Here is a 21,245-nt window from a genome sequence, read left to right as displayed (position 1 = left end):
AATCCTAACAACTTTTGATAAGCATATAAAATTTCTCATTTCAGCAATCAATGGACCAAAATTACCTCATGACAACTGAAAATGTAGAGGATTCCTTCTGTTGCTTGGGAAGACATAAGCAATAAAAACCACTGAACACTATGAATGCTTAGCTAGGCATAATTTAACAAGAAGGGATGGGAAAGGTCTCCAGTGCAACCAACACAAGTGCCACTAATGTAATAGTAGCAATTCAATTGAATTAGAACTTACCTTAGCCCAGGCAATCTCTGTATCCAGGTCAGAAAGCAAACCTTCTGAGGTTGACTTCTGCACTAACTCCGCTTCAGTAACGGCTAGCCATTCAGAAAGCAAAGCTACCTCCTTCTTCATTTTGCGAGCCAGCTGAGAAGCTCTTTCCAGATCCTGCTTTCCCTCAGTAACCTGCAAAAAAAAGGAAGAAATCAAGAGCATTCCTTTCATCTTTCAAACTGCTTTGCAGTCATGCTCCAATAGGTGCTATCTTGTCTGTACGTTGCCTTGGGTTACATGTAACAGCTGGGTTCTTCAAATTATTCAGGTAAAAACTAGAGTGAGCTCCATCTAAAATGTGGAACATGTAACAGCTCAGTTTATTTAAATCTAATGAAATAGACATCTAAGAACTTCGCCACTGGCATACTTTCACCACTAAGAAAAATTAGACAAGGAGCTACATTCTTCTACTGCTTAAACATAGCCCAGACATTGATTTAGACAGTCACTGAGATGAGCAAGCTAAACATGTAAAAAGTCTTTTGAAATTCTTGGGAGAAAGGTATTACATGAATAAGTTGGTATGTTAGCCAAAGCAGAGATAAACTTGTAGAAGAATTAAATGCATTTAAAAAACACATATGATAATTTATATTTTAGGCAATAACAGATTAACTCCAATGCAATTCTGGTGTAACTTAAAAGAAAGGAAATATAGACCATTTTTTAAAATGACTCAATTCATGTTTAAAGATATATTATCTGTTTGGCATTTGTATTTATAATATATTTATTGTCAGCAATATATAAAACAGGAATTATAAATGTTATAGACAAAAATTAAAAGGGATATATAATCAATAAACAGCCAATCAATAAACATTTAATAAGTATCTACTAATTGAGATATTAAATATCACTGGACAGTAGAAGATAATTTAATCAATATTAATTTTGTAGAATATAAGTATTAAAGTATCATCTAAAATGGAGCTAATTATTACCCCACTGAATAAACAAGTGAAATGCTCCAGTAAATCTAAGCTTTTAGCAAAATCAGAGGAAAAATTTTGAATTCCCATTAAAGCACTAGATACCTAAATTGTCTAATTAATCAGATACACAGGAAGTAACATCATCTAAAAATATTTTTTTTGTCAAAAACTTTAAGAATCATGACAAAAATCCATTTGTGTTAGGCCCTGCAACAAGTTAAACTCGTGTATCTAAATTTCAAAATGTTCAATGTGGAATTAGGAAACCTATTCTTTTAAAACATTTCATTAAATAACTCTAAGAATCAATCAAAAAAAAAGTTTTTGCTTCCTGAGAGACAATAATGAAACTGCCATTTATAAAACATGCAAAAAATGATGGCCATAATGGAGTTTTATATTTAATTTTAACTGTCTGATAATGAGAAGATATTTCACATTGTAACATTTCTGATCATGATATCATTAAACTTATTTGGTCCCATACCTACAATTTCTTCTCAGCACAGTGAGGCTTTAATTAACTGAAAATTCAATGTACAGAGTCTTATTATTAAACTAAACTAAAATGAGGGTGAAAACAACATATTAACTATTTTCCTCTGGGCTAATAGAAATAGTTTGATCATTTTTCATCTGGGTGTATTTAATATTCAATAAACTGCAGCACAATTCAAAACAACATCTATATCTAAACAATGTTACTGCGTCAGAGTTCTTATTTCTTTCTTGATTTGAAGGCAGAGTCTAAAATGAGTCAATCCATTAAGCAAAATGATTTCACCAGTTCCTGAATACAAAAGATCTCACAGATTCTTAACCTGTAGTTCCCCCAAATGATCAATGTCTCTTAGAAGTATTTAAAACTACTAGCATATTAATGTGAACTGCCTATAACTTCTTGTTTAAATTGCAGCATGACTTTAAACAATACTACATAAATAGGACATTTAGGAAATAGAAGAATGGACCTGGGAGTTAAAAGATTTTGGCTGAAATCCTAGGACTTTAGGCAAGTGACTCAAAATTTTAGTGGCCCCTCAGAACTTTTAAATTGCAAGTAGCTAGGAAAAAAAAAAAACAGGGAAGAGGAGAAAGAAGACAAGAAGAGGAGAAACACATAAAGATTTAGAATTTTAAGGAACATTTTTTTTAAAGCACAGCTGGGTGATGCAGTGGTCTACAATTAGGAAGACCTTAGTTCAAATTCAATTTCAAGTACCTACTAGCTATATGACTCTAGGCAAGTAATTTAACCTGCCTCAGTTTACTCATCTATAAAATGAACTGGGGAAATAAATGGCAATCCACTCCAGTATATTTCCCAGAAAACCCCAAATGGGGTCACAACTAAACAAATGAACAACAAAATAACATCAAAATAAGCTAACTTCTTTGACACCTACTTTTCCCACAAAGGTAAAAGTTATTAAAATATCAAGCACAATGGCAAATAAGTGTTCTTAAAAATCATAATAAAGCTTATATTCAATCTGTAAAGAGAATATAGAAAGCAATTCCTTTGAAAATGATAGAGCATATTAATTAGTTTTCAAATGTTCCACAACTCAAAATTTCCAAGATTAGTAAAAAAAATAGAGTAAAATCTACTTTAAAATATTTCAAATGAAATTATCTGTATGTAACAAATAGGGCCTTATATTATCCTAGGAGCAGACTTTTTAAAAGTGGATATATTGTCCTTAATAAAGTATTTCACTTTCCTTACCTGTGCACCCAAGTCATTATAGAGGAACTTTAAAGAAGTTAGTTGTTCATCCATCCCTTTTGGGTTGTCCGTTTGTTGCTTTTGTACAATCTGCCTTCCAGTTTTGATTACAGTCTCTACTTCTAGTTTTACTTCACTCAAAGTTTTATACAGTTTCTTTATTAAAAAAGAAAGAAAATTAGGCATTTCAGGAAAAATTGCAAATCTCTGGCAACTTTGCTCAATAGCAAATATATGATTAAGAACAACATATTCTGAAGTATCCTTTTTTTCATTTCTTGAATTTTAAACTGGAAGTAAAATAAAATCAAGACAGTAAATACATCTTGATTGAAAGTAAAATAAGTAACAAAAAATAAAAATTTTACATTAAAAAGTAAAAATGTATCAAATGTCATACTATGTATTTGCAAGAAAACTAACAGTTCCATGATCTATTTTTCATGTTTTATGAATTAAGAGATAAGAATTTACTATCTTTGTATGAAAAATAAAGTTAACAAAGTGTTCTGACAAAATAGAAAAAATTTATTTTTAGTTGGCAAAAACGTTTCGAAAAGTCAACCCTTTTCCTAATAACTTGCTTTTCATGATTGGCAATGTGTATGAAAAATAAACACAGAAGCACTACAATTTTTATAGCCCCATGTCTAAGTATTATCAAGTTTATTCTATCCATGTACCACCATCAGTATTCAGAAATTTTTAAAGAGCTATATGTTTCTGGAGATGGGAGCTTTGAAAAGTACAGATATCATTACTCAAGGCTAAACAAATATAAAAGTGGAGCTAAAGTCAAGGAAAGAAGGTTTAGTGTTAGTAAATCGCACACATGGGACATCATCTCTAAGATTCCAGATGCTCCATGAGAAAGATTGTTTCATTCTTTGTATCTGTATCTCATGCCTAACATAGTGTTGGGCATATAATAGGTATTTACTGAAAATCTGTTGAATGATTTATTATTTTACTGACTTATGGAATTCACTATAAGAATAACTATGAGATATTACATAAATAATACTTCAGAATGGTAAAAAAAAACTAAGGACAATAAAGTATTTTTTAATGTTTTTTAAATTGATGGGGAGTAAAAAGAAGGCAAAGAACTGCTATCTGGTGAGAGCAAGACAATAAAGGAAGGAAAGGTTCTTGACTTTTTATCCTGCTTTTGTTTTTCTTTTTCTGCAAAATACAATGACCTTTGCAACAGAAATAACAGAAAAAAAAATAAGAGATTACCAAGAAAAATTGATATTATGATAAAGCCCAGGTGTCTTTGTTAAAGTTAAGTAACTGGGCCAGAATAAACTACATCTTCACTACCTAAAGAAATAGAAAACAGGATTACTAAGTCATGGTTAGTAATATATGAAAGATCATGGGAAATGAAAGACTTAAAAAAAACTGGAGAAGGGGAAATACTCCAATTCTGTGGAGAAAAAAAAGGTAAAAGAATGGAATTTGCAGAGTATAAGCCAATGGTACTAACTGTTGATGCCTAGAAAAACACTACAATATGCAACCACATTAACAAGACTTACATACTACAAATAAGCTTAAATTTTAAATGGTGCTTTTGTTCAAGAAAAAAAAATTAAGCAATACAATTACACAGATACATGCAACCCAACAGTGATATTGCCTTACCATGCATTTATCCAAATGACTCTGAATTATATCTGGATCAATATCCTTTACATCCAAAACATGAAGATCAGCCTTTACACCATCTAAAACCCGCTTGCAATCAAGCATGCGCTGCTCAAAATTAGCAGGCTTCTGGAAGAGTTGGTACTTTGTGGATACTTCACGAAGTTTCCGCTTATGATGATAATGATAACATTTACAATGAAGAGGAAGGAGGAGGAAATGACAATAAAATTAAATATTTTGTATCAAAAGAAATTTTAGACCTGATTTTATTAATTTAGCTGCTTTAGATCAACCATTCTTAGTATTACAAAACTTGAGTATAGTAGAATAAATCAAAATAACTACAATGAACCAAGTATAAATCCATATGTAATCAAGCCTTAAGAAATTACATGATTAAATAATCTCCTGAGTTAACTACAACCAATTATCATGACAGATTGTTTATCTTGGAAAAATGAATAATAAAATTTATTACAAAAAAATTGAACTTTGTCATTCTTAGGACTCCGTTTTAAAGGCATCAATTACTACAGCATGATTTTTTTCAAGCATCTCAGGGACAGGACAAATATATATAATATCAATAACTAAATCTGGGGACCCATTAAATTCCTCTAAACTCAGACTGATTGTCTTGGGCATAATAAAACAAAATGTGTATACAAAGTGATACAAGATATGAATAATATTTTATGTAATATATCCCTATGCCATGTCTCATGCAATCTAAGGTATTCAAAAATCTATCCTTAAACCTGCATCTACTATTCAAGGCTCCTTCTTTACTATTCATTTATAATCTGATACACTGGAGAGGAACTAGTTTATGAGCTCAAATCCCAGATGTGCTACTCCCTAGCTATGTAACTGGCTCAGTCCTTCAGCCTCTTAGGATATCACTTTCCTTAATTGTAAAATAAAGGGGTTAGACTAATTGATCTCTCAGATATCTCCCAATTATATCAGTCTATGATTAAACCACTTAACAAACGATCCAGTAATTCTTTGTGTCCACTGATCTTAAAAAGGCAAAAGCAGAATCTCTTGTTCCTTTACCTGCAGCATATCTATCTGACTTCCTCCTCGAGGAGACCTGCCTTCTGGAGAGGTAGGTGGCTGAGAACGGCTATTTCTTCTCAGTTCTTCCAATGTTAACTCATGAGCTGAGATTTCTGCATGAATTTTCTGGCAAAGGAAAATAGTGAAGAAGGTCAAAATGGGAGATGAGTCTTTTGAAACAGATCATTGGAAAGAAATTGTATAGGGAGTAAAAACAGAAAACATTTAGGAGATTTTTCCAATTTGGCAGTATTTGTCAGGAGGAACAACAGGGCTAGATATGAAGTCAGGGGATCTCAGTACAAGTCCCACCTCTGCTACATGGTACCAAAGGCAAAGTACTATATATATCTTTGACTTTCAGGTTTTTCATTTGTAAAATGAGGAAGTTGGACCATGTTTCTCATTTGAGTTTTATAAAACTTAAAGACCCCTATAAGTGTGATTATACTTCTTATTTTCCACAAAGTTCTTAATCAGAGAGGAAGCTAACACAAAGGCTGAAGAGCTAAACACTTGAAATAGATAAAGCCTCTTAGTCCATGACAAATTGCAATAAAATAAAAATGGAAGATGGGCATGTTAAAATTACTACATCTGCATAAAATGGATTATCTCCAAGAATAAACAGGAACTATTCATTGTACCATTATTTTAAGGCTCAGAAAAGTTTGTATAGCTGAAGAATTACCTGAGCCTCCTGTGGAACCTGGAAAGCATCTATCCTATCTGTCAAGTATGTTGTTAGCTGTTTATCCAGTTCTGTTAGGCTTTCCTGCAGGACTTGCAGCATGTGGTCAGTTTCCCTCATGGTCTGAAGTTGCTTTTCCAACAAAATCTGTCTGGACTCTGCCTACAGAAGAAAGTTAATATTAAGGCGCTAAGCATATATTTATTTAGATGCAGCTATCAGAATACAAAGGCCTCCATACATTCCAGGTTACCAAAAAAAAAGGAAAGAACAGAAAAGAAACAGATGGCAAAGCATCACCATTTAGGAGGCTATGGCTTGATTTATACAAGTAATTAACATCCAAGAGCACTCACTGAGAAGATGCTATTGACTCATAACAAAAACACTTATACTTTTCTCTTAGCAAACAGTAAAATACCACACTTCACAAAATTAGATTTTTTTATATAAACAACATTAAACAACAATATAGTATAGTGCAAAAAAGCATGACATGGAGTCAAAAGTATTGGGTTCAAATCCTGGCTCTGAAAAAGAAACAGAATGACACTGGGAAAGTGGAATTGCTTAGGGAGGAGGAAGGGAAAAAGGGAGGGAAAGAACATGAATCATATAACCATGGAAAGATATTCTAAATAAATAATTTTTTTAAAAAAGAATGACATTGGGAAGTCAGTTTTACTTTTCTATTCTTTACCTTTAACTTACCTTAAAAGGCAACAGAAATGTGGGTTATTTTCAGAAAATACTAAGAGGAAATCTGGGCTCAGGAATAATTGTTTATATTTCAACAGATTTTTCTTAATATCATTTCTTCTTACATCATTTAGATTTCCCCTTATATGCCTCCACCTTACCTCTTCCAATGTCATCACTTATAACAAGGATTGTTTTTTGTTTTTAAAGAAAAGGAAAAGGAGGCACCAAAGTGTCTTAATCAATAGAAAGTCAGGTCTGGAGATGGGAGGTCTTGGGTCCAAATCTAGCCTCAGACATTTCCTAGTTGTGTAAATATGGGCAAGTCACTTAACCCTAAATGCCTAGCCCTTAGCCCTTACTGCTCTTCTGCCTTGAAACTGACACTTAATAACAATTCTAAGATGAAAGATAAGGGTTTGTTGGGGTTTTTTTTTTTAAGGAAAAGGAACAATAATTCTACAAAACCAATTAATTCTTGAAAAAAAATATGATGACAAAGAAAATATTACAAACTCATAGATAAATTCACCTTTCTTCTATTGAACCAGACTTTTCTTTATACTTTTCAAATATGTATCATTATTCGGGGACTATTTTTCTTTTCATTTATTTTGAAGTAATCATTATGTAGATATGTTTTCCTGGGCCTCCTTACTTAACTTTGCATCAATACATATAAAAAATCTTCCATGCATCTCTTGAATTCATCATGGTAATCAGTTCATACACCAACATACTACTCCACTACATTTACTTATAATCTATTTAGTCACGGCCTTCAAAAACTAGGCATCTAAAAAAAAACAAAAAAAAAACACTAGGCGACTACTTTATCCCCAGCTTGTAGAAATATTTTCATGCATAAGGAGACTTTCTATTTGCAAATGACATCTTGAATATATATGACTAGTAATGTAATTTCTGGGATAAAGGGACAAAGGTTTAGTTGCTTTATTTGCATTATAACAAACTGCTTTGGAGAATAATTATACTAATTCACATTTCCAACAATAATACATTATTTATTGCATCTATATTTTCAAAAGCCCTCCAAAAAGAATATTTCAAATTTTGCATAATTCTCACCAATTTTTAAGATATTTTGTGAATCAAAATTAAAAATAATTTGATTTTTATTCTTCTTATTAGATAAGCAACTGTTCTTTGATATGATTGATAATAATTTAGAATTTAGAATACAGGTTATTAATAGTTATATTTTTCTTAAAATAATTGTTTTTCATATTTTTTTACTATTTCTCTAATTTGGAGCTAGCTTTTGATCTTACATTTATATATTATCTACCTTCATTATCAAAGGTTTGTGAAATATTTATGAAAAGATGCCAATTGATAGCTTTTAATTCTTATCCTAATTGCTATGATGCATATAATTTTTTGTGCAAAAGTTTTTTAATTTCATATAATCAAAATTGTCATTTTATCATTTTAGTTCTACATATCATTTGTTTGGTTAAGAATTTATCTCCTACCCTTAGCTATGAAATGTATATTATCTCATTTTGTAATATCTTATGTGTATTAACTTTAATGTTCAGATCATGTATCCATTTGAATTTACTGTATAACATAATGTAAGATATTGTTCTAAGTCTAATTTGTACCAAACCAGTTTTCCCAGGAGGTCATGAAGGTAACCGTGACTGGGGTGAGTAGGAGATGTCCTTTCCTTAGTAATTTATGTTTTTGCTTTACCATAGAAAGGGTAAGTGAGCTTCATTGTTTCTAAATGGACAGTACCCAAGTCAATTGCATTGATATCTTTTTTCCATATCTTTTACCCAAATCCAAATTATTTAATAACTGCTGCTTCAAAATATAATTTGAGTACTGGAAATGTTATTCACACACACACACATACACTCCTAACGTTTTTCATTTTTTATGATGATATATCTAGTAATTTATTTTCCCAAGGGACCTGTTATAATTTCATTTTTTCTTTTAAATTTATCTTTTTGATTTGTTTTATTAAAATTCCCAGGTAACTCCCTCATTCACTGTCCTCCCTGCACTACATAAAGTACATTTAGTTAAAAATTAATTAGTATAAAAAGCAGTGTCTAGCTTATTTCAATTTATCAATTCTTTCTCTGGAGGTACATTTATAAAAGTAATTCAAACAATGTTTGTTGCTTTATATAATGGTCTGTTGGTTCTGCTCATTTTATTCTTTATAATTTCATGTAGGTCTTTCCATGCTTTTTAAAAATTAACTTGCTTTGGCAGTAACACTTCATCATAATCATATGCCACAACTTGCTCAGTCATTCCATGATTGATGGGTGTCTGCTCAATTTCTAGCTGAAAATATTTTAGTACAAATATGTTCTTCTGATTTCTCCATCAACACCTTAGGAAATTTAATGAATAGTGGTATTGCTATATCAAAAAAAGTATAATACTTTTGGCATAATTCCAGATTATTCTGCAATGTAGTTAGATATATTCATAGTTCTACCAATACTATATTAATGTCTCCACTGCTCCATATATTATTCAATATTTGTCATTTTTCTCTTTTGTAATTTGAGCTAATCTCAAGTTGTGAAACAAAATCTCAAAGTTTTGATTTGAATTTTTCTACTCAAAAATTTAGAGAATGTTTTCATACAATTTTCTGTTTATAGCCTTTGACTATTCATCACTTGGGAATAGTTCATATTCTCATAAATTTGATAAAATTCTATATGTATTTTATATGAGACCTCCATATATTAAACTATGAAATAGCTTTTCACAATTTACTGTTTGCTTTGTAATCTTGGCTATATTCATTTGTACAAAAAATTTCTTTTTCTTGTCTTTAAATTATATACAGAATTCACTAATCTATTCTTTATTTCATTGATATAGGCATTAAGAAATATAAATTTTCCTCTAATTATTGCCTTTACTTTATCCTAAAGGTTTTGATATGTTGTTTAATTATTATTATTTTCTTTAATAAAATTATTTATTGTTTACATATTATTCTTTATGGTTGAGTGAGTATCCAATTAATTTTATTGTTTCCATTGTCCCTTATGAAATATCATTTTTATTATATTACAGTAGTTTCCCTATTTATCTCTTTTATTTTGATCTATTTTAGTTTTAACTTTGAAGAACCTTATTGCATCAATATTTTTCTGGCAGCTGAAGTATTATATATTTTACTCCATTCATTTATTTTTATTTTATGTGCTTCTCTCATTTTTTTTAAATGTGTTTCTTAAAATAACTTATTATTCAGTTTTAGTTTTTGATCCATTCTTTTATCCGTTTCCATTTTATGGATGTATTCATCCCATTCATACTTGAAGTTATAATTATTAGTTGTGTATTTGCCTCCATTTTCTTTTGCCTCAGAGTTTTTCTTTCTCTGCCTCTCTTTCTATCTTATTCTTTCTCAGAAGTCTAAATTTTCTTCTAATCACCACTTCCCTAATACATACTCCTTCTAAGAGCCCCTCTCTTATGCCCCCTCCCACTTAATTCTAAATCAATCTACCCTTCTAATTTAAGCTACCCTCTATAGCTTCTTCCCCAAACCTTTCTAGTTCTTAATCTATTCATCTTTCTAAGGGACCATCCTTTATCCCTCTTCTTACTCTCTAACTTCTTAATGTGAATTTCCTCTATTATTCTCTCACTTATCTTATTCCCTTAGCTAGTTTTTTCTTTATATCTACATACTGATCTTAAAATTTTGTCATTAATGTTTATCTCTCACCCTCCTATCTCCCCTAAAAGTTCAGAAAATTTTTATTCTTCTATGTGAATTATTTTTTTCTTTTCTAAGTTCTAATGAGAATAAGGTACTAGACACTACCAGCTCTCCATCCTCAACTTCCATTTATTGTAACATTTCTTTCATTCATGACTCTTATATAAGATAACTATTCCATTTTATCTCTCTCCATTGAATTTTATTTCATTTTTTACTCATTCCATTATATTTAAGTCAACCTTGAAGCTTCTATGTTTGCTGATTCAAACTACCCAATTAATATCATTCTTAAAGTTTGTATCATTTTTATAAAGATTAACCACATTAAATCCTTTATATTTGGACTTTCATCTCATTCTTGTATATCAAATTTTCTTTTCAGTTCTGCTCTTTTCTTCAAAATCTGAAAGTTTTTTTTTCTTTCATTAAACAACTTTTTTTCCATACATGATAAGACAGCTTTGCTACTTGGATTATTCTTGGTTGTAAACCCAGTTTTTTAGCTCTCTGAAATACTGTTTCCCTTCCCTTTGTTGTTTTAATGTATAAGTTGCTAAATCTTCTCTTACACTGATTACAGTTAAACAGTATTTAGAATTAGGGAATTTCATACAATAATTTCTGAAAGTACAAAATCTTTTTTTGATCATAACTTTAAAGTAGTCCAAGAATTCTTATATTGTCTCTACTCGATTTATTTCTCAGGTGACTTCCTTTTGCATTAAGAAGTTCCATATTCTCATATTTTTTTCATTCTATTTATTTCTTGTTGTCATAAAAAATTAATACCTTTTCTTTACCACATGATAATTTTTAAGAAGTTATTTTCTTCTGTGAGTTTTTGGATCTCTTTTTCCAATTGATCAAACTTTCTTTTATAATTTTCTTGCATTCCTTTTTAATTTTTCCTCAACTTCTTCCATTTTGTTTTTAGAGTTTTTTTTAAACCTCTTCCAAGAGTTTTTTTTTTTAAAGCTTGTGTCAAGTTTACATTTTTCTTTTAAATTCCAGAAGCAGGTGATTTAATTTCACTGCCTTCTGAATGGAAAACCCTAATCTTCTTTATTTCCAAAAGAACTATCTATGGTTAGGTTCTTTCTCTTTTATTTACACATTTTTTTTATTTTTGATTTAAAGCAATCCATTTCATAATTATTAACTTTATGCTAGGATTAGGCTCTTCATTCTATTTGTGTGAAATAATGTCTCAGAGTTCAGTTTTGGTATTATTATTATATCCTGAATTCCCTGGGGTCATTGACCTCTTTGTTCTTCTAACTTTTATGTTACAAAGTCCTCAGCAATGCTGTCACCTTCAACACTCTTAATCCTTATGGTTTCTCTAGAAAGTGTGGTCTTACCCTTCTGTCTTTGAACTAGGAACCAGGAACTATACACTCCCTTTAACTGCACTCACTTGTGTACATTCACTCTTTCTCTGGTGGGATCACAGCTCCATATAGAATCTAGTCAAGGCAGATAGCCTCTGAAATCTTCTCCAGTCAGTCACCCAACCCCCACGTAGTCAGTTGGTTGAAGGTTCCAAAGGAAAGACTACAGCCCACACAACTGCCTCCAAGCTCTTTCCTCTGTCGCTTATGTTAGACTGCCACCTAGAATCCTCCAAGCTTCTTCTCAAGTTATCTCCCTTGGACAACTATTGCCCTAACAACTATTTCCACTCCTTTAAAGGTCACTCAGAAGCATTATTTTTAATTACTTGTGGAGGAATTTAAAAACTGAGAAAATCATCTGTCCTATAGTGCAATCTCCCTACAATGAATTACTTTATTTAGATTTTAACATTTTTAATTCTACATTATCAAATAGCCAGGCAAATTTTGTTGATATCATTTTTATTATTATAGTATGACCCAGCAATAAGCACTGGTGCCTCTACCTATATAAATTGGGTTCTTTTTTTTTCTTTCTTGAGGAAACATTTTTGTTTTTAAAAATTGCACAAATATTAGAGATACCTTGGTAAAATTGCTCCAAAATGTTGTAAATATTTTATAGTAATACTAAAAATTCCTTTCTATTTTTTATTATATAAAAATATTGTTGATTTTACTGTTTATTATAAAACCCAGAAATATTTTGAAATTAATTGTTATATCAATTAGTGTCTTTCCTAATTCACGAGGACACTACAATTAAACTAACATATCATCAATAACCTAGGATAATCATCTCTTCTTAACCTAACTTTATGAGTTTAATTTCTTTCTCCTATCTTATTGATATTGCTAAAATTTCAAGAACTTTATTGAATAACAATTCTTGAGTTTGTCAGGGATACTTCATAATGTAACACTGGTGTATGTTATGATTGCTTTTGATTTTAGATACAAGTTTTTCAAAAAGCTTAATTTTGTAAATATAAATATAATTCATCATGTTTTTAAAATAGTCAAGATAGGAGAAAATGATGTAATTCTAGGTAGTTTTTCATCATGTTCCAAGTAAGCATTTATAATCCAAATATCATACAAACATCTACACATGTAAAATATAGATGCCAGGCCTGATTTATGTAATGTTTACATTAGAACCATGAAATTCATTCCCTTTCCTTTAATACACCTACTACTTTATGAAAGGTGTCTTTCCTGTTACCACACAATGCTCAGAAATACAATAATGAAATTTATTTCTGTTGATGATCAAAAAAAAAACAACTCAATGACATTCAGATATATCACTGGTTAAGTGAACAAATGAACTATTTGTTTTTTTAATAATTGATACAAAATAAAAGTTAAATAATAAAATTATTAGTAATAATAAATATTTAAATGTATTTCATCCTACTAAGACTGTAACATTCCCTATCCTTAAAGAAATGAAGATACTTAATGCCCAGAAATAATATCAAGGGCATAAATAATAAAAGTAAACTCAGAGAAGATCTATCTAATGGTTTTATTTAACTTCAGCCTATAGGGTAAAACTCTGCTTTCCTTAATCATCTTCCTTTCAACTGATATCATCATTTCTAAGTATTACAATTCTTACCAAGTGACTCAGTTCTTCATATCGACTATTGAAGGTCTCTAACTTTTCACTGATTATGTCATCAAGAATTCCACCATCAATTAAAGTTTGACCAAGTTCACGGATCTGAGTGCGATTATCTGCTGGGTGGCGTAAAACTGATTCCAAAGACTAAATAGGAAAAAAAAAATAATATTATTTCACATCAGGATTGTAAAACTCATAGTGTTGAAACATTCATAGTTTTTTATTGCATTTCATTAAATTTAACTGATTGGCAAATTACTAGCTACTACCAATTTGGGGAATTATCTTGAACTTCTCTATGACTTCTTTGCCCTATACCACTATTCCAATTTAGACCATTTTAATCACTTGCCTAAATTACAACTTTCTCTTCACTATATACCCTTCCCAAAAGTACAAGCCTTCGAATCTTCTAATACTTAAAGAAGAAAATAAATTGACTGATTGATTGTCTGTGGCTTTTAATACAAATGCCAACCCCACCAACACAATCAAAACATGGTATAAATAAACTCTATCACAACATGGTCCTTCTGGTACTAATGTCAAATAAACCTCTCAAATGGGAGACTTGACCAACACTATATCAATTACCAAAAAAAAAAATTAAATGGCTAAAAACAAATCAGCAATAGTAAATGCTGTTTATTATGCTAATTTAAATCACAACATTCCAAGGAACAAAACAATATCAGAAACTTTATTTTCACCCAGGATGAAATCCAATAGTAGCAAGAGGAAATTATCACACATTAAAAAAAGACAGCTACTAAGTACCTCAAGGGCTTCATTGAGAGCATCTGCTTTCTCAGGAAGGGATTCAGTGCTTTGTACTCTCTCTTCCAAAGTATTTAGCCAGGTTGTCTCAAGCTCTAGATAATGAAGTAGTTCAATCCAGCATGACCATACCTCCTAAAAGGAGGACAAATCAAGTTAGTCTGGAGGGCAATGAATACATTATTATATCTCCATATATCTCCATGTTTTACATAATCAAGAATAATTTCATTCAACAAACATAGTCCCACACATTACCATAATATGGGGGAAAATTTTATAAATTTATCCGGTGTGTCTGAACAGGAGGCAGTAAAAATTAAGAGAGAATATTGGGAAAAAAAAACACAATAAAAACATTCTTAAACATCCAGCATATTTTGGTCCACATTAAAACAGCATTTACAACATACTAAACCTCTTTATCAATGATAAGAGATTTTCCCAGACATTTCATTTTCAATCATTATAAGAGGGATAAGCATCAAAAGACAAATTAAGCAATTAAAGAAAACTACAAGAGAGTAAGTTTACCAACAAGGTTACATTAACAGGGATATATGAACTTAATTTTTTTTTAATTTCATAATTACTTAGTTCATTTTTTGTTATTCTCTATATTGTCTTTTTAAAAACAGTATTCTAAAAAAGAAAAAAGTTTTGAGCAAACAACAAAAAAGGGTTCATGAAATTAAAAAAGGTTATGAAATCCTGATTTCAGAAGAAAATCTACATCACAGCTAAGGTTAGAAGTTTGTTTTTTAATTATATTTTTTATTCTAGTCTTCATAGATTAGGCACACACACACACACAGCAAAAGATGATTAGCCATGAAAATGTAGATTACCATGTATATAGTTTGCTTTTCTATTTAAATATCTTGGCTATATACTTTGGAGGAATTATACATAGATGATGAGATTGATCTAAGATTGACAGAGCAAACTCAGTATTTGTGAAATTCTGAAGGAAAGTGAAGGAGAGAAAAGGTATTAGACTGCCTACCAAGCTGAAGGTCTAAAGAGTCACTGTGCTGATCTCATTAAGTGCCTATGAAATCTAGCCAGTATATCAGAATCATGCCAGGAAACAGAATGGCTTCCATTTGAATTGCTTTAGGAAGATTCTGAAGATCACCTGGGAAGATATGGTACTAGACACTAAGGTTCTTTCTAGAGCCAAATTGCCAGGCATTCAAACTGTACCACAAAAAGGACACCTCTTCCAGGCTGGCCACATTGCTCGAATGGCAAAAGTATATTTGCCTAAAATAATATTTTTTATGGAAAATACATGCAAGATGAGTGCTCAAAAAGAGGCCAGATGCAAAGACACTCTCAAGATTTCTTTGAAGAATTTTGATATTGATTGTTAAGACTTAGGAGACACAGGAACAGGAACTTCTTGTATGACATGCCTGCATCAAAAAAGTTGTGCTACTGTGTGAGTAAAGCAGAATTGTAGAAGCTCAAAAGAAAGATAAGATGCACAAATTTAGAGGGAATGGAATGGGTGAAAGGAGGGGGGAAGAGTAAGAAACCAGAGGCAGTAGGGAGCTGCTGCCTATTTTTGAGTAAAAAAATTATGTGACCATATAACAAAAGAAGAATGCTTAATGTGACACTAGGATAAAAATTATATTTTGGATTCTCATTATTAAGAATGATCTCTACCACATGTTCTACATTAAGGATATTTTACAACCTCTAAAAATTGCTACAAATCTTTCTAATGAAATTAAACAAAAGCTAGCCAGGGAAAAACAGAAAAATTTTTACTGTGTAGAAAAAAAAATTACCAAGCTCATCATTCTTAAAATTAAGGGGGGAAATCTTATATATCAAAAAAATTTTTCATATTTTCTTTCATATGAAATATCTTATTTTAGTTCTCTTTAGAATACAAACACACACATGCATGCATGCACATGCACACACACATATGCACAAAATACAACACCATAAGTATTATTTTACAATCATCAGCATTATTACTAGTATATATGTAGCATTTTAAAGATTTTTCCAAGTACTTTAGAAACATTGTTATGTTACAGAATAAAATATCATAATCAAGGAATAAGGTGTGATTTGTTCAAGGCTAAATAACCAGTTTTGCTTTTTTGTTTTGTTTTGAACCCTTGACTTCTGTTTTAAAATCGGTAAGTATTGGTTCCAAGGAAAAAAATGCAGTACGGATGAGGAAATTAGCGTTAAGTGACTTGCCCATGGTCACATAGCTAGGAAGTGTCTGAGGCCAGGACTTCACAACTCCAGGTCTGGACTCTATCCACTGAGCCGTCTAGCTGCCTCAAATCACTAGTTCATTACAGAACAACCACTACATTGAGTCAATGAGAATTCTATCTTTTCAACCAGAATGGAAATAATAATAGACATTCATAATATAAAAGGTCTACATTTTTCCACTAACTCATATGATGTGGAAGGATGCCTGTAATTTTAAAGCATGCTGCTTCATTGTTACTAAAATACCTAACCTTCCCTCTTACTTTTCTATTCTTAATTAAAATGGCTCATTAAGTATAGAAATAAGGAAAAATGTAATAAAAAGTGAAGACTAGGTCAAAAAATAAAAAAAGCAATAAAATATTTTAAAAAGAAATATGTACAACTGGGAAAAGGAGATGATTGAGTCACCTAATGAGAGCAAGAAGAAACTGGTGCCTTAGCCTATATGCTCTATTGCCATGAATGCATTCCCAAAGCATCCTGGGGAGAGCTCTTATAGCAATTTACAAAAAGATGGACAACAGACCAAATGGTTCAAAAGGAGTAGCTGGATTATAAGATGCACCGGTGGAAAATAGTATTTTCCTATCAATATGATCACAGATCACTGACACATTACATTAAAGTAAATATCCTGGGGGAAGCCCAGTGGCTCAGTGGATAGAGAGCCAGGTCTAGAGATGGGAGGTCCTGAGTTCAAATCTGGTCAGACACTTTCTAGCTGTATGACCTGGGCAAGTCAATGAATCTCCACCGCCAAGCCCTGGTGACCACTCTTCTGCCTTAGAAGCAATATACGTTATTGACTAAGAGAGATAATGAGTTTATTTAAAAATAAAAAACTAAATATAGGTAGAAAAGATGTCATTTGATAATTTAATTCTTAAATCTTGATAAATGGCTAAAAATTTAAGGTGGATTTTTATGAAATGGAAGAAAAAAGAAACAAACCTCTAGTGTATGGCATTTCCCTCGAATTCTATTGCAAAGAAGTTGGTAGTTTTCTAACACCACATTCAACTCAGATGTTAATTCTTCACCACCAGATGGCACTTTTGCAGCTAACAACTTGATGCTGTCTTTCAAAATCTTCACTCGCACCTCCTTCTGCAGCACATCCTCTTTTGCCCTCTGCGGAAAGAGAGGTTAAAAACTGAAAAAAAAAGTACTTTTAAACCACTTCTCCATTTAACAGCTATTTTGTAAATGTTTTATTTTGCTTGTTTCTCAAACTTAATTAGAATTCTAATATCTAAATCAGTTATCATAATTGATTGGATTTTGAGACATTATTTTCTTTCTTACACAATGTTAGAAATCATAAATTCAAAATTCTCATATCTGGAATTCAAAGACATTGTGCTCCTAAGGGGATGAGAAAACACAAATCTGAATATAAATCTAAATAAAATACATTCTGCTGAATAGTATAGTAGCATATTGCTGATGACTTCATGATCTCTTCTATAGTTTTCTTCATTCAGTGGACTTACAGATTTCAAAAAACATGTAAAAATTTTAAGTAAAAATTTTTATTCAAGTAGAGGGAATGTGCAGGCTTTTGATTTTTTTTTTGGTATTGTTTTGTTTTTAAGAATTAAGTATGTTTTTCAAATTTGCCCTCAGATATCTCCTAGCTGTGTGACCCTGGGCAAGTCATTTAACCCCCATTGCCAAAAAAAATTAAGTATGTTTTAAAATTAGTCAGTCTCCTAAGGATTGTGATAAAATTATTGACATTTTATGAATACCTAAGTTATGTTCAAGAGCTGCCAGAATTAATTTAGAATTAACTCAGTTATTCTAACCTCATCATTTTATATATCAAGAAGGTAACTCTAAAGGAATTAAAGGGGATTTGACCAAGGTCACAAAGGTCACAGGGTACATGGCAGAGCCAGGATTTGACCTATTCCTCTATTCACTGGAACATGTTTCCACTAAAAATGTTGGAGAAAAAGAGAACTTTATATAATCTCAAATAACCAAGAATTCTTCACATGAAATTTTCTCACTAATTGAAGAGACCATTTCCAAGGATAACACAAAATACCAGATACTCCCCAAAATCATCATATCTGGTTTGGAATTTCCTTCTTTTTATTTGCATATGAATATTGGAAGATGTTACATTATGAGAACTTCTAACATTGCAAACAAAATCATAAAAAGAAGACAATAAAGGCTTGACATAAGGAGTTAAAAGCTTTCACGTTTTTTTTCTTCTCTCTATACCCAAAACTTTTCTTATATTTTGTAAAAAAAAAATCCAGCATCTCATGGAATCCTGAGTATTCTAAAATTGCATTTATTTTTTAAATTTCTACAATTTCTCTACATTTTAATTTCCAAATTTCTTTGAGAAGAATTAAGCATAACCAATAAAATATAGGTAGAAAACAAATAAAACATGAAATTAAATATTTTATTCACACAATCACAATTAATCTCAAAAATAAAAAAGGTATCAGTGTAATGCCCGAAACTGTGCAGAACTTCAAATATTCTTTGTGATTTGAAATTCTTTTCATGCCTTTTATAAACAGTAAGTACTTTCCAAGGGCACTTCTATCAATAAGCACTTATTCCACCCAAAACACTAAGACTTTAAGCAACAAAACTAATTCCACATACAATTCTATTTTCAGCAAAGGTACTAGGTTGATGTTTTGTTCACCTTGTACATTCAGGCAGATTAAATTTTGGCTAAAAAGAGTCATTACTTGTTCTCAAGTGTATCAAAATGCCCTTTAAAGTCATAGTTTCTGTGTCAGCTAAAACACTCAAGGACAACTGAAGCAATACTTGAAAGCTGGGCACCTTGCCCAGATTATTTTTTTAAAGTGCACTGAACAATTTACATAGTACAAACTTGAGGGAAATAAATACTGTGGTTTGACGATAATAAAGTGGTGGTGAAAGGTTCTGTTGCCTTACTAAGTGACAGAGAGGCTATCAGTTAGACTGGCTAGCAATTGGGATGTCCCACGGGTCAAAGAAAAAGGAAATTGTTTCACATATTGAGGAAAGAAGAGAGGACTATGAGACTACAAATCCACAACTGGCTTTTAAAAGGTAAACTCTTTTGTTCCTGGAAACAAAATGATTCTCAAAACAAAAAAACTGAAAGAAATGGCCTAAATCCAATTTTTATGCAATTATATTCCTACCTTCATTTCTTCAACAGCACTCTCTAATTCTTCTGGTGATTTGTATTCAAAATCCTTTTCTAAATATTCTTCTTCAGCCTGAGTCATCCATTCCTGCATCTCTGCCAAGTCCTTCTTCAGATTCATGGCTTTTTCCTGACTTTCAGACAACTTATTCTTCTGAATAGCAATCTAGAGGGGGTGGTGTTACCCCAAAAAAAAATTACTCTGGTAAATGTTTTTTAAATTATTTTGAAACTTTACAATGAAAATCACACTATAAGAAGATCCATTATTTTGTAGCAGTGAAAAGTATAATTTCATCAGCAATAAAATACTACAAATTATTTTCCCAAAGGACAGAAGCTGATGATAAAAACCCAGAGTTGCCCACTGGCAACTTGTAGCACTGTGCTAAATTATTAGAAAGTAACAAATGTTCTTAAGCAAGTTGGAGAAAGTGGAGATAGCATGAACAACCTTTTTTCTCCCAGACTTGGTTTTTTCAAGATCAGGTATGACTCAGATGGAATGGTCATAAGTATTATTGATTTTTTATTGTATTGTTTATGTTGGGAACTGCTGGAATTTTTGATGTAGGAAGGGAGAAGAGCAAAGTGAATTCTATCTTATCATTTATCTTATTTTCTCTCCCCTATCCCAATGACAATTTAAATACTGTGAAATTAAGCCACAGATCTATGAGTGTTTACCTTGGCCCTCCATCATGTGGAAAACATGAGACACTAAGAATTTGCTACAATCAAACAAATATATATTAAGTGCCTCCTTAGGTGCTAAGGATGATGAGACAAAAAATAACCATATTATAACTTGCTAAAAGATTAAGTACATAATGAAGAAGAAATTGAAGGGCCAGAGAAGAACAAGGAAGGATAGGAGAATTCTAAACAGGTAGAATGGAGGAAAAGTTCACAGAGGAAGCAGTACAAGAACTGGAGTATGAGGGAAGGATTAGGTGTTTAAAAAGTAAAGAGAAGTCTTGTGTGTGTGTGTGTGTGTGTGTGTGTGTGTGTGTGTGTGTTCATTCCTGATTTGTTAGAGTATAGAATAAGGAAAAAATATTGGGTTTTTTGAGCAGGTTTAAGAAAATATTATGAAATAGAACAACTTGATGAAAAAGGGATTAGTTAAAAGCATATTATAATAGACCAGGATAAATATAATGAAAATCTGAATTAAGATAATAAAAGGCGAAGTAGAAAGGAGAAAAAAGGGT

General features: G+C 31.3%; 1 protein-coding gene across 12 annotated transcripts in view; it reads right to left on the bottom strand.

Moving 5' to 3' along the window:
• UTRN (utrophin) overlaps positions 1-21,245 on the bottom strand; it is a 651,323-nt gene that overhangs the window by 386,556 nt on the left and 243,522 nt on the right. For 10 of the 12 annotated variants that reach the window (XM_007484681.3, XM_056818903.1, XM_007484684.3 and 7 more), the window contains 9 exons: positions 20,027-20,197; positions 17,808-17,987; positions 14,604-14,738; positions 13,821-13,970; positions 6,368-6,529; positions 5,674-5,802; positions 4,609-4,782; positions 2,959-3,114; positions 253-423 (listed from right to left, as the gene is read on the bottom strand). In XM_007484681.3, coding sequence (XP_007484743.2) covers positions 253-423; positions 2,959-3,114; positions 4,609-4,782; positions 5,674-5,802; positions 6,368-6,529; positions 13,821-13,970; positions 14,604-14,738; positions 17,808-17,987; positions 20,027-20,197 — 1,428 coding nt within the window. Of the gene's footprint in view, positions 1-252; positions 424-2,958; positions 3,115-4,608; positions 4,783-5,673; positions 5,803-6,367; positions 6,530-12,163; positions 12,637-13,820; positions 13,971-14,603; positions 14,739-17,807; positions 17,988-20,026; positions 20,198-21,245 lie in introns of those variants that run through there. The other 2 variants (XM_016428934.2, XM_016428935.2) reach the window with 2 other exon arrangements.

Source organism: Monodelphis domestica, chromosome 2, assembly GCF_027887165.1.
Source record: "Monodelphis domestica isolate mMonDom1 chromosome 2, mMonDom1.pri, whole genome shotgun sequence".
In the NCBI taxonomy this organism is placed as follows: domain Eukaryota; kingdom Metazoa; phylum Chordata; class Mammalia; order Didelphimorphia; family Didelphidae; genus Monodelphis; species Monodelphis domestica.
Note: the sequence above shows the minus strand (reverse complement) of the source record. Positions and strands in the feature narration are given on the sequence as shown.